The 13,918-nt window shown below is 47.7% G+C and overlaps 2 protein-coding genes across 3 annotated transcripts; both read right to left on the reverse strand.

Moving 5' to 3' along the window:
• Nucleotides 1-1,019: 1,019 nt before the first annotated feature.
• Nucleotides 1,020-7,151, reverse strand: ARL6IP4 (ADP ribosylation factor like GTPase 6 interacting protein 4). 2 transcript variants are annotated; one of them, XM_039362588.1, is made up of 6 exons: nucleotides 7,013-7,151; nucleotides 6,222-6,427; nucleotides 5,386-5,730; nucleotides 4,554-4,671; nucleotides 3,762-3,831; nucleotides 1,020-3,048 (listed from the first exon to the last, which is right to left on the reverse strand). In XM_039362588.1, exons 2-6 carry the CDS (start codon nucleotides 6,412-6,414, stop codon nucleotides 2,992-2,994), a joined length of 783 nt encoding a protein of 260 aa, XP_039218522.1. In that variant the 5' UTR covers nucleotides 6,415-6,427; nucleotides 7,013-7,151; the 3' UTR covers nucleotides 1,020-2,991. The 2 variants fall into 2 exon arrangements, with proteins under 2 accessions (XP_039218522.1, XP_039218520.1); XM_039362586.1 differs by having other exon boundaries at nucleotides 5,386-5,793.
• Nucleotides 7,152-7,955: 804 nt separating this feature from the next.
• On the reverse strand, nucleotides 7,956-11,796 carry OGFOD2 (2-oxoglutarate and iron dependent oxygenase domain containing 2). Its single transcript, XM_039362585.1, has 7 exons — nucleotides 11,092-11,796; nucleotides 10,921-10,977; nucleotides 10,080-10,190; nucleotides 9,628-9,727; nucleotides 9,195-9,319; nucleotides 8,659-8,916; nucleotides 7,956-8,231 (listed from the first exon to the last, which is right to left on the reverse strand). The coding sequence occupies exons 1-7, from the start codon at nucleotides 11,233-11,235 to the stop codon at nucleotides 7,956-7,958; spliced, it is 1,071 nt and encodes a 356-aa protein (XP_039218519.1). The 5' UTR covers nucleotides 11,236-11,796.
• Nucleotides 11,797-13,918: the final 2,122 nt, after the last annotated feature.

Raw genomic sequence — 13,918 nt, forward strand, 5'->3', positions numbered from 1 at the left:
TTTGAAGAATCACGTCCTACAGTGCAGTGAAGCTGAGGGACTTCACTTAGGTTTCTGCCAGATTGAGCCGAAGTTGCTGCTTTGGGTTTGGGAGACGTCCCCCTTCTTCAATGACTTCACCATCGCGGTGGCGTTCCTGTTAGTCCTCTTTTTCTATCTGTTCTAATGTCACTTTAAACCTGTCCAGTTGGCACCAGAAAAGGAGAAATCTCACTGTTAAGGACACAACTGGGATGGGGATAAAATGATCGCCGGTGGAAATACACAATTGGGTTGTTTGAGGGTCTAGCTTAGCCTGTTCCATCTTTTTTTTGTTTGTTCATTTTGCTCCTGCCTTTCTTTGTGCATGATACTGTCGGGCGCTTTGCTGTTGTCGTGTGTGACTACCATCTTCTCCGCTGCCACCTGACTGTGCTTTGTATCCAGTTATCAGTTGTATGTGAACCTCTTAATTAAAAGACCTGGGAAGGTTTTGCTTACCGTGTTCGTTTCTTTGCAAGGCATGCTGGGAACCGGATCAGAAACGCCCCCGGGCCAGTTTTAACCAGTGTCCATTTCCCTTGATGGGCATCGTTGGGTTCAACTTTCCCTGGCACTCCCTAGATTTTTTTGCAAATATAGTCTCCCTTTCCTTAATCAGGATGGGTTTCAAACAAGGGAAGTCTCTTTGTTTTAAGCACCCGCTGTGCCTCAAAGCTCAAATTAACTCACTGCAGTATTTTGGAAACTTGATAAGCATTCAGAGATAAAAGGGTCGTGTTTTGCAGTTTCTGCTAAACCAGTGAGGCAAAGCAGGAAAGGAAACTGGTTTTAGTTATTTTATTCATGGATAAAATAATTTTATTGGTGATAGTGCAGGCCTTTCTTTATTTAGGAAACCATCCCTTCTTCCAGTGGATCATCAGGTAGCCATCCATCCTTATCCAGAATGTAAACTGGCCTGAAAATCTGGAAAACACACCCAGTTCCAAGCAACTCTCCTTCTCTAACTGAACAGACGAGACCATGAAACCACCAAGATCATTTAGAAGGTTGTTTTAATTAGTTAAAGTAGCTACATCAGCATCCTGTATAAGCATTTCCAATTGGACAGATGACACAACATTCATCGCTTCAACAATTTCAATTTTTCCTTCAGCTTTGTGCTTGCAGTTTTGAAAAGAAACAATGCATGCAAAGGATACAATCCAGCCCTTAAAAAAAAAAAAAGAACACTTTCACTTGCCAGGTTTCACAGGAAGACTATTAAATTTGCCTTTAGCTCTGGGAATTGGCACGATTTCAGGGCCTTTAGCTCTGTAGGACTGGGTGCTCTGCAGAATTTTAAACGCACACTTTGCAATATTTTTCTCTCCCACGCTTGTTTTATTTTCTTTTGGGGGTGAATTCAGCCTGGGTGGCGTGTTCCAAGAACGGATTAATGATTAACTGGTTGTGATGGGAACGGGGTTTACATAAGCTAGTTCAGCAGCTGCTTGGTTGCCAAAGGGTGCTAAGAGTTGGCCTGCGTGTGGTTCCCACTGGCCTTGTGAGTCAGGGCAACCCAGTCGTTGGCGTATAGGGCAGTCAGCCCAGGGCAGGATTAGAAACGGGAGGAATCGGAAAGAGTGAGAAAAATCTCTTGCCCCTAAGGAAGGTTATGTGCACATTGCACAAAGCGACTGTCGGAGAATGAATGATTGACAAGCCTTTGAATACTCTCCAACCAAAGGAAGAGGAGGATGGAAGGAAGAAGAGAAGGAGGAAGAGAAGGAAAAGGAGGGTGGAAGAAGGATGAAAGGAAGAAAAGCAAGAGAAAGATAAGGAGAGGATGGAAGGAGAATGAAAGGAAGAGAAGGAGAAGAAAGATGAAGAGGAGAAAGAAGAATAGAAGAAAGAAGAAAAGGATGGAAGGAAAAGGAGGAGCAAAGGAAGAGGAGAAGGACAGAAGGGGGAGGAGAGAAATTAAACCAGTAGCAACCAATGCAGAATTCAGCTAGCAGCCCAGGCAGAGGGTAGTTTTTGTCAGACCTTCTTATGAGCTTAGGAAGCTACAATGCCGTTCTTTGCCTTCATCACTAGCAGGAGGTGAAGTCAAATCACACATCGGGGCTGAGCCACTGGCAACCTTCCAGACATTCTCTGACGTCCAAACCAACTGGGGAAGACCAGCCTTCTCCCGGCCCTGCCCACCGCAGGAATCCAGAAGCCCCCAAACCGGCCTTTACCCTCCCCAGCTGGCTGGGAAGCCACGGCACCCTTAAGAAAGCTGAGCCCCTTCTGCCTGGAAAGAGAGGAGCTGAGGCTGCTGGAGAACCGGGCCAGGAGGCCTCATTCCAGACTCCCCTGGAGCTTGATCAAGGGGGTGGGTGGGTGGGTGGGTGGGCAGCGTGCCAGGCAGACCTGAAGGAGAGCTGCAGCAGGCCTGCGCTCTGCCCTCCTCTGGCCAGATCAGGGAGGCGATGAGTCATTCTCCCTCCTGGTAATGAGCTGCTGCAGCGCTCCAGTCTCTGGACTGCATTGCTGGCAAGGCTGATCTTTTCCTTAGCATGGCGGGAAGTTGTTCTTTTGCTTGGATTTTCCTTGCCAGGTCACCAGATACGGACGAGGAGATCGGCAGCCTCTTTAGCTGCAAGGAATCGCTCAGGAGGGGACCTTTGGCACGGGGGAAAGCAGCCAGGGACGCCCCCCTCCCCCATAAACCATCGCCAGAAGCCCTTTAATTCATCCGTCTTTGCGCCTGCTTCCAACTCTCCCTTTCCCCCCCAAGAAGAACATGAATCTACGCTCCCTAACCTCAAGAGGATGGGAAGCTGAGAAGAGCAGCTGAAGTGACTCCTGGGAAAATCAAGGGCCCCTGGAGCCGAAGGGGAGGGGGAGACCCCCACAAGGCTTGTGCACTGCGGCCTTAGAAGAGATTCTGCCCTCTGGCACCCGGGCGTGCCTCGTTTGGGGCAAAAGCTTTGCAAACAGCCAAGGAGACCATCTCTGCCGTTTCAGAAATCCGTCCCGCTACTGCAGCATCCCCATCTTCATCTGAAATGAAAATCCGTCTCCCCGGGTGGATTGCTGCAAAAGGAGATACGATACAGGTTAGAAGGGAGGGGGCTTGCCTTAGAAAAAGGCGAAGTCCTCTTTAGCTGCCCCCCCCATCCCAATCTGCCAGGACCCCCGGAGACAGAAAAATCCAAAAGGTGGATTGGTTGCCCTGAAGCTATTAGGTTTCCAGAGCTGATGAAAATAAAGGGGGAATTGGATTGACGTCTGTCCATCCGCAATGTCTCACCCCAGGCGTTAGGAAGTTCTGATCTTGCTAAGGGGAAATTGATGCTCGGGGTGTCAAAGGTGCTTTTTCAAAAGGCAACTGGATTTTCTTTGCTTTTCCTTGAAGACGTTTCACTTCTCATCCAAGAAGCTTCTTCAGTTCTGGACAAAGCTCTCGTCTTCCTTCCATCAGAACTGAAGAAGCTTCTCAGTTGACAAGTGAAATGTCTTGAAGGAAAAACGAAGTCCAGTTGCCTTTTGGAAAAAGAACTTTTGGGACAACCATGACCTGGATGACTGGGAATCTCCACAGACATGATGCTCGGGGTGTTTTGAAGGGCAGATGTGGAAACAGAAACCAAGTGCCTTGTCCAAGGAAATGTGAACAATATGGGCCGTGAAATACGAACTTCTGAAGAAAAGCACAGCCCGCTTTTAGTTGTGAAGTCAATGACCCTCATCCTGTCCAAGCAGGCCAGCTGCATCCAAGCCTGTTGTGATCACAGAAAGCCACTAACCTTGTTTATTTCTTTATGCCTTTCTTTCGTCACAATCTCCTCCAGGATCTCTCCGTCGCCTTTAATAAGCCTGCAAGAGAAACACCATTGACTTCCCCAAACAACAGATGTTATCCATAAAAATGTGGAAAGCAGCGGACCCTTAAAAAGAGGTCAAGTTAACTATTGCCGCAAGGGTTTATTCGCTTAGCAACTGTGGCAAAAAAAAGGTCACAAAATCAAGAAGAACTTTGTGAACAACTGCCTCTTTTAGCAGCAGAAATTCTGGTGTCAGTGGTGGTCATAAGCCAAGGACTTGCCTATATGGCCTTCTACTGTGGTTGAAAGCTTTCATGAAAGCCAGAAGAAATCGATTCGTATTTAGCAAACGCGTGTTTGCAAAGGGGGATGAAGGCAACACCCTCCCGTCAGCAAATATTTGAGGATCCGGATGCTGTGTTTGTAATACTGAAGACTGTTCTGGGTACTAATAATGGAGATGCCAACTTCACAGATTTGTATCTTTGAAAGGTGGCTTGTGCCCATATCCCCCTCTAATTTTAGGGCAAAAGAGATCTCGGTGCCCTAGCAGCAAAATCAAACCAGCAGCAGGCAAGCTGTTGCAGAGACAGCAAACAAGACAAAACGAGGGGGGAAAGCCACCCCGATGTTCAAAAATTAAAATAATGATATTCCGTGCAAACTGCTTTCCGCTGAAGTTGTAAATACGCCCAGGGAAAGAGGGGCTCTATGGATTTTGTGAAATTGTGACAGGGAAGGAACCCCAGTTCAACCCAGCCCCCTGGCCTCTACCTCATCCGGCCTGTTTCAGGGTTGAGGACCTTCCGTATAACGCTCTGGCGGGCATCCCACTCCTCTTTTGTCATTGGCTTCATGGCCTGGATGCGGAACTTCTGTTCGTCCGTCAGGGCTGGAAGAGAAACCTACGTCAGAAAATGGGGGAGGCTACCAAACTCTTGGTTCAACAGTTCCCGTAATCGGCTGTAGGAGAGGCTCTGCCTTTTACCCCACAGAGAGAAAGGACCCAGGTTTTTTTGGCCCTCATGGGGAAAAAAAACAAACCCTATTCATCATGAACAAGCACTGTGAGAAAGAAGGACGTGAGGAGAAAGCAACCGACCAGTGACGGATCTTTGCTTTTGAGACAGTGCCTGGCCAGCCTCAAGAAGGAACAGACCCTTGGCGTGAGAACAAAAAGCAGCCAATCATGTTTGACTAGGAGAGCCAGGTAGGGGCAGAGGGGAAGGCGCCAGCTACCCCTAAGAAGATTCCGAGTTTCAAAATTGGGGCACTTGGCAACCGCGTGGATTTACGACGGTTGCCAAGTCCTGGGTTCATATGATCCCCATTTGCGACCTTCCCAACTGGCTTCCGGCCAGTAGATCAATGGGAAAAGCTAGATTCTCTTAACGACTGTGGCAGAAAGGTCATAAAATTGGATAACAACCGCCTTGCTTAGACATGGAAATTCTGATTCCAACTGTGGTCCTAAGTCAAGGAGAACTGTTTTATGTTATTGTAGCCTCTCAATTGCTCCTCCAATCTGCTCTTGGGAGAGTTTTTTTTTTTTTTTTTCCCCAGGCTTGCTTGAGCTGAGTTTCCGTGCTATAAAGGCCAGCCTTACCCGGCCCAGAATCCGATCCAGCCTCCTTCTGCCACTGCTCCAGCGAAGGGCCGGGAGCCTCTTCCTTCTTGGTTTCCTCCTCTTTTCCCCGCTCCTTTTTGGCTTTCTTCTTCTTCTTTTTCTCTTTCCGTTTCTTCCGCTTCTTGTCCTTCCCTTTGGAAGCCTTCTTCTTCCTCTGCTTTTTCTTTTCGGATTTGGCCTTTCCGTTGTGGGACTCGTCCGAGGAGGCACTGGAAGAGGAGGCCGACCCAGAAGACGAGGAGGAGGAAGAGGTGGTTTCAGAGGAGGAGGAGGAGGAGCTGGCCTTCCTTTTCCTTTTCTTCTTCGCTTTCTGCTTCTTTCTCACTAGGAGCCAGAATGGAAGAGAAGATAAGCAGGGGCTCCAGAGGACAATCACCCCCGACCTGGCTGGGAATTCAAGAGATGCCCCTTTAAGATGGGTGGACTTCAATTCCCAGAATTCCCCCCTTTTAAGGCTGCCTTAAATGCGTGCCTGCGAACAGCGAGAACTGACATTCAGCCTCTTGCATCCACTCCCACTCTACCCGAGAGACCAAGCTTCCTGTTTAAAATGTTAACATCTTCAAGTTACTAGTCCTGGTGGAACTCCTGGGAAGTTTTAAAGTAGGGAAAAGCCGGCTTGGCTTACCAAGCCAAAGCCAAGAAAGACAACCTCCCCCTCTGAATTGCCAAGGAAACAAGATGATCCCCATCCTTCCATCTTTCAACAACGTTCATTTGGAAGCCACAACTACGCATTTGTTAAACCACAGATTTGCAGCCACACAAACAGGACTGCAATTTTGGGAAAAGCTGGGGTGTTTTTTTTCCCTCACCATCTTTGGAAGATAAACTCATCCTGAATTCCTGGGGTTCCGATTCTTTTTTGCTTGCTGGGGACCAACTCCTCTTCCTCTCTCGGGAACCTTTGCTGTTCTTCCTCCTTTTCTTATCTTCCTCCTTGTCTCGCTGTCGGCTCCGGGAATCGCTTCGACTCCTCCTGCGTTTTTTAGCTTGGCTGTGAGCCATCTTGCTCTTGGTCCTGTTTCAGACAGATGAAATGTTTGGGTTTTTTTTTAACATCTGCAGCAGAATAACCTTCACCATTGCAACCCTCTAGGAATGCCTTACTTGTAAAAAAATACAATATATAAAATAAAGTATGAAATAAAATATGAAACATGTAAAAAATAATATAAAATATAACAAAGACCTACTCCTGTTATTCATCTCCAACTAAAACTTGCCTCTATCATCTGAACTGACGCAGAAACAACAGAATCGATGTAATTTTTATTCCTTTAGGTTTTATTTCTTTGGAATAGTGAAATTGCTCCCTAATGTTCTTCCAGCTATCTGTACGCAAAATATTTATAGTGTTATTATTAATCTTCCTTTTCTACTTAATAAGGTGCGGGTCTTTCTGAGTCTTGGGTACTGGCCTTTTAAGAAAAGCCTCGCTTTCCTAGCTGTCGTTTAGCCGTCTTTGACCAATCCGCGGGCATCCCTGCCTTTATAATCCCTCCTCCGCCAAGTCTCCAGAGCGGCCGCTTTGAGCGCATGCGCGCTAAGGACGAACCTGCTCCGCTTTTATGGATCCGAATTTGCCCCGTTGTCTTAGACTTACTGAGTCAGGTAAGCGCCCCGCCGGTGGGGTGGAGGAGGCCCGGCACGGCGTGAGGCGCAGATCCCTCGTTAACGCGGCTTCTCCGTACCATCCGCAGATTCGGAAAGCGAACGCAGCCGCCCCCCCCCCTCGCCCCAACGGCGGCCGTTCTCTAAACTGTAGCGGCGACTTCCGGTTGTCATGTTGGTACATAAGTCCGGTGGGGAAATCGGAGGCTGCGCACTTTGGTTCCCACCTCGGTTAATGCGTGTGAGCCGAAGGTTGGAAGTTTCCTTCCAGTTAAGAGATTTTATTGATTAAACGTATTTTCTTGATTTCTATGCCGCCCATCTCCCCTACTCTTCGCTCACGATTTTTTTTATTTAAAACAAGGGTTTTTTTTTTAATTTGTTCCCTTCCAAGATTCCTGAAGCTGTTGGCTTTCTTATTACCGGAAGTTATAAATAGAAGATTTTGCATTCCAGTTGGAGGCTGTTATAACTGAGAAGGAAAGGTAGTTATTTAAAAAATAAAGCAATCAAAATAGTATTTTTTTTAAGCTCTGATTTTAAAAAGGTACTTAGCTGTTATGCTGGAGAGATACCAGTTAAATAGGATTGATGGGGGGTGGGGTCAATTTGAAGATGAAGAGACTATAGAGGTTGGCATATAAAAGCAGGGAGCACCTCACTCACCGTCACATTGATAATGTTGTCTAGTTGGGCAATGAAATGTGTGCAAGAAAACCACCAGTCTCAGAGAGCACCAAGGACCCCACAGTCGTCGTCGTCCTCCCATACTACCTTCTACCACTGATGACGTTGCCTAGTTGGGCAATGAAACGTCTGCAGGGAAATAACCAAGCACTCAGGACTGCACAGAGAAGAGACTACTGATATGTTAAAGTCAGATTTTGAAATTTTATTAAAATCCAGACGCAGAGTTCTCTTCCTCTGTGCTCTTTTTATGTTAACGAGCACACGTCTGTGGTCCCAGGTGGGCTGCCCTCCAGAATCCTAGTGAACCCATCCCCAAATCCGTCTGCTTCAATGAGGTCAGGCTGTCTGTTGCACATGGGACAAAGTCGGTTGCGGACAGCCGAAGATCGCATCCAGATAATCAGGTTCCTGCGTTCGCCAGAGGCAATGGGCAATGCCCCGTGGAGCTGCCCTCCGCGATGGAACAACCCATAGAACAGCACGTGTTCAACCTCCAGGTAATTTGGCACAGGCTTGGCATCCTTGAAAAGAGTGGACGGATCAGGTTACGAGCTGCTTCAGCAGTTGTGGTCTTCAAATCAAGGCAGCTTTCAGAAAATATTCATTCATGCTGTATCTACATATGCAATTCACTACTACAAGCTATGGAAATTAGTGGTTAAGGCACCCAGCTCAAACCAGGAGATGGGGAGTTCTAGTCAGGCATGAAAGCTGGCTGGATGACTTTGGGCCAATCACTAGGAGACAGGGAGTTCAAGTGCTGCCTTAGGCATGAAGGCTGGCTGGGTGACTTTGGGACAGTCACACTCTCAACCCTTCCCACCTCACAGGGTTGTTGTGGGGGAAGTAGGAGAAGGAAGGAGCATTAACTACCCATCATATGGTAGTTAATTGCCCATCATGATGTAAAAGTTTACAATCAACTGTATGAAGTTTTAAAAGCGGCACCTGTCTAAATTCTGCGAAGTAAAGGCTGCCTTCTGTGAATTCTCTCCCCAGGCAGACGTTGAGAGTCACTTCTGCGTTGTCGTAATGGATGTGCAAGTCCAAATCTTCATGCAGTGCGTATTTCACAACAAAAGCTTTGTGGCTGTCCAAGCAGCTCCCTCCCCAGTCCGGATAAAGCAGGGCTGTCAGCGGTTGCAAATATTTCTCTCGCAGAGGTGTAAGAAATGTTTCGTCCAGTCCAAGTTCATTCAAAAGCACCTGCCATAAAGGTGAACAAGAAAGGGACAGAAAATAAAAGGGAAAGAAAGATGATGGATATTCTAACAGAACATTCGGGTCAATTTCTTTCAGGGGTTTTGGTTTTTCTCTTATGCCAAATATTATCCATGTAGCATTGATAACTGTTTTGTATTTAAGCAGGGCCAGGATAATAGAATACAAATAACCCTGTTTTCTCTAATGTGAGAACATGCATTTAACAAAACTAATTCCCACATCATTCCACATTTTTGCCATCTACAGGATGTGAAGCTCACCCCATAGTTATTCATAGAATTGGGTCTTCCCTTAGGCAACTCGGACTGTTCAAAGTGTTCTAGTTCCTCAACAAAAGCTTCGCAGAATTCCTTGGTGAATATTGGTAACCGGTAGATTCTCTTATCTGAAGTAGAGAAGAGTAAGTATATTTTCCAGGTGTTAAAATAAGTTAGTCTGTTTTTTTTTAATTTATACTAAAGCTTAGACATTTGTGGGCAGAAGGCCATAATTCAGGATTTTTAATTTATTTGCATATAAAATAATGAATTTCCCCAGCTGAATGGAACTTCCATCAGCAAGGGTGAGAAAGATTCATCTGTGCGTGAGAATCGGAACCGTGCCTCTGGGCCATAGGCCCAAACAGTAGAAAGCTCAGCCCGCCAGAGGCATAGCCTGTTTGCAGCCTACTGATAAATGGACATCGATTTTTACCTGATAAAGATTCCACATGGCGCAGGAGACCTTGGAGATCAGCATTTGGGGATTTGCAGTATTTGACGGTTTCTAAAAATTCCGAATTAAAAAATGATTCCTAGCATAGCAGATAGGGATAAGGAGAGAACAAGAAAAAGAGAATTGAACAGAATAACTTCTGATTAACTTGCCTTTAACTTTTATCAGATTTTGGGGGTTGCTGCCAGCGCTTTTAACTCTAGGGACTCAGAGCAGGTTCCAAGGCTGCATGCTCCTCCCTGCCCAGGTAAATTATCCCTCTATCTCATTTAGATTATGCAGTTTCCTCTTTGTCAGAAACGGCTGTGAAGCCTCAAGTTAGTCTCACTTTTTTTTATAATTTGCTTAATAGAAAAAGTCTCCCCCTCCCCTTTCCTCCTAGTCCTCTGAGCATAAACTGATGTGCAAATGCAACGAAGCACATCCTTTACCTGTAAAATATATAGCTGTGGGTGCTTTGGTCTGTAATTCTGAGAGATGATTGCTTTTCTTTCTCTGGATTGATGATCCAATTCCTTTCTCCTCTGCACTTCTTTTTCAACCTGCAGCAATTCAATCTGATTGTTTATAAACTGTTAATTAAGATACTTAAACAGATGCAAGGGAGGTTTCTGTCTTGGTTTTCTTGTTTACAGAAAAAGCCAGGGGTCTCATAAAATTCAAAAAGTGCTGGACCGGAAACTGGGTATCTAGTACACATAATTTTAATACACATAAATCTGTGGGTGATGGATGACTTTTGATCAGAGTCTTTCGCACCACCCAACCCCCCCTCACAGGAACATTGTGGGGAAAACAAGAGGCAAGGAAGCGTTTTGTAGACTGCCTTGAACTGTACAAAAAAGGGCAGGCTACCATTCTGGAATCAACCATCATGCAGTTGTGTGCCATTGTGCCCACACGATGACAAAGGTTATCTTTCAAGCTAATATAGGGCAATAATACTATGGAATAATTCACAATTGTATGATTCCTCAAAATAATGTAAGGTAATAAGACTGAAATTCCACAATGATGTGATTCTTCCAGCTGATATGTATGCCTGTGTCTATAGATACACACTTAAGCTGGTGTGATTCTACCAGCTAATACAGAGCAGTAATAACTCAAATTTGGGTGTCAATTGTGGTTGTAAGTCGAGGAGTGTGTGTGTGTGTTTTTTTTTTTCTCTAATCAGGCTAGTGAGATTCTTCAGCAGAAAAAGAGCAGAATCAATGCAACAAAAGCCCGGAGGAGCGACGGATCTTCCTGCCCAGCCTCGCCCGACCAGACCTCTCGAAGGACGGCCGCGAAGTCCTCCTCGCTCCTGCAGCCGCGCTGCCTCAAGACCTGCGGAGGAAAGAACGGGGCTCAGCAAGGCGCGGACGATGGGGACTGTAGTCTAGCCCTTCCCCCACCCTTCCCCACTGCGGGCGAGGGATCCGTCGCCGCCCCGGGGCTCACCGGACCGTACTCCCTGCGCAGCTGCTCCGGATCGCCCTGGTAGCGCAGGTGGAGGCCGTAGCGCTCCACGAAGAGGTTATCGGTAAGGAAACAGGCGCAGGCCAGGAAGCGACCCCGGCCCGGGTTCCAGGCACCGCGCTCCATGTTGCCGCCCGGACCCGCCGGCGGACGGAACGGGGTTGTCCGAGCAACGGGTCCGTCGCTCAAAGCGTCCCGGCCGCCAGCCCGTGCCAGGGAGCGTCTGCAAATTACCCAGCGGTGCCCAAAGGGAGGAAGCCAGGTCGGAGCCTCTCTCCCAGCTCTGGAGCCCGCAGAGGAGCGGAACGGCCCGGAGGAAAGAAGGGGAGCCCTTTTGGGCCGGGGCTAAGTCAGTTTCGTGGCCCCAAGAGAGCAACCCGGCGGATATTTTGCAAGCCAGCCTGGGAAAATCTGCAGCTTTGTTGCTAGCAAGGAGGCAGTTGCCATTGCTTTTTTTTTTCCTAGCGGGGCTCCTTTGCTTAGAAGCAAGAAGGCTGGCTTTCTCAATAGGGTCTTCTGCATACTGATGTGGGGAGAAAGGACAACAGTGCAACTTAAATGCGCTGGTTGGGGGATTCTGGGAGTTGAAGCCCATCCGTCCAGCTGGGCAAGAGTCTGGCTGCCCAGGGCTGGAGGGGCCGAAGATCGCTGGGCTACTTCTGGGAAACTGTCTTTTTTGTCCTGGAACTGCAGGGGAATTCAACTCTACTCACCTTAAAGTTGCCAACTTTGGAGGTCTTCTAGTCCACCCCCCAGCTGAAGCAGGAGACCTCATACCATTTCAGACAAATGGTTGTCCGATCTCTTCTTAGAAACCTCCAGTATTGAAGCACCAACAGCTTCTGAAGGCAAACCGTTCCATTGATGTAAGTGTTCTGTCAGCTCTATGAATTGGCACTCTTAATTAATACTCTGATTAATTGTTCCGTCAACTATGTCAAATGTCAACTCCCCCAACCCCAGTGCTCCAAAGTATGTACCAGATGTACCCAGAGCATCCCATCCTGATGCAAACAGCGGGAAAGAGCCCTCCCCGACAGCTTTGCAAAGCGAGGGGCACTTGTGCACCATCCCTTAAGCGAAAGCAAAACCAGCGGGGCACAGCTGCAGTTCCTGGATAAAAGGACGGAGCCTGCAGCCCAGCGGTCTTCAGCACCTCCAGCCCCTGGCCTGAGAAGCCAGGCCCTTGCCCGGCCGGACCCTTCTTTGCAACATGGATTCTGCCTTGCAAGTGGCCGAGGAGGAGGAGGAAGAGGAGGAGGTCGGCGAAGGCTCCTGCAGCCCCACCAGCAAATTTGAGGATATTTTCCGCCTCCTCTCCGAAGGCTGCTTCCCGGCCAGCTTCTGCTCCATCAAACGGAAGAATCTGAAACGCTACGCCCAGAAGTTCATTGTGGAAGGTGAAAAGAGAGGGGGGAGAGGATGTTTGGGGGGGGGGAGGCATGTCTGCAGCTGCAGCAGCCCGAAGCTGGCAAGGAGGCATGGGGGGACATGGGAAGGGTTGAGGGGGGAGCTTAGCTTGATTGGCAGCAGGGAAAGGGTGCAGGGAAAGATGGGGAAGAGGGAGGGTGCAGAACAACCCGAAGCTGCTCCTGCATTCCTTCCACCAAGAGACCTCTCAGGCTTTAGACTGATTGGAGGTGATTTGGGTTTTAATCCTAATTTAAGGAATTAGGAGAGTGGCATCATAGCAAGTAAGTCATTCCAAGCAAGGTGTTGGTTTTTTTTTTTTTGTTAAAGATGTTAGGTTCAGTAAATTCTTTTCCTTCTTCCTCTTCTTTCTCTTTTCCTTTGCCTTCCATCCTTGTCCTCCTCCTCCCCTTTTCTCCTTCCTCTTCTCCTCCTCCTTCCATCCTTCTTCTTTTCCTCCTTCGCTCTTCCTCCTTTTTCCTCTCCTTCTCTTCCTTCCATCCTCCTCCTCCTTCCCTCTTTCAATCCCATCATCCTTGGTCCTGCCAGTTGGATTAGCAGCATTTCAAGGACATCTTATGGAAGGATTTAATGCACCCTCCCAAAAAACATTGAAAGGGACCAAGAGGGGAGATTGACACGCGCAGAATTACAGATGCACCTTGCATTAGAAATGGTAGCCAATCATTGCACCCATTTTTTCCAGTTTCTTTTTCCATCCCATTGTATTTTTTTTCCCTTGTTCCTTGTGCAGGAGGCTGCCTCTATTATGTGGGCCCCAAAAAGGAGGAAAAGCGGGAAGTGGTGGTTGACCTCCAACGCCGACGGCAGGTCTTCCTGGAAAGCCACTTCACGGAGCTGGGGAATCACCTGGGGCAGAAGAAGACGGTCCACCGGATTCAGAGCCGATACTATTGGCTGGGTATTGTCAAGGATGTGGTAGACTGGGTAAATGTTTGGGGGTGGGAGGAGGAATTGCTCGTTTTAAGTAGAGAAAGTGATTGCTTGGAGCATTCAGATTCATCCCCAGAGATCCAAAGGAAGCGATGATTTGCAATGATACAGGTAGTCCTTGACTTAGGACCACAACGGAAGGCAGAAGTTTCACTGTTAAGCAACAAAGTGAGCTATATCCGACGTTACGATCTTTGCTGCCACGGTTAAGTGAATTTCTGTGGCGGTTAAGCAAACGATGTGGTCATTAAGCAGACCCAGCTTCCCCCTTGACTTTGTGGTCAGGAGCTGGCTGGGAACGTTGCAAGTGGCGGTCATGTGACCCTGAAGGTTGCAAACGGCGACCACGTGACCCCAAGACCCTTCAACTGTCATAAATATATGCCAGTTGACAACCGCCCAAATTTTGGTCACGTTACCCTGGGGGTGCTGCAACGGTCCTTAA

This window comes from Crotalus tigris, unplaced genomic scaffold, assembly GCF_016545835.1.
Source record: "Crotalus tigris isolate CLP2741 ecotype Arizona unplaced genomic scaffold, ASM1654583v1 scf7180000019478.12717781048:2074007, whole genome shotgun sequence".
NCBI lineage: Eukaryota > Metazoa > Chordata > Lepidosauria > Squamata > Viperidae > Crotalus > Crotalus tigris.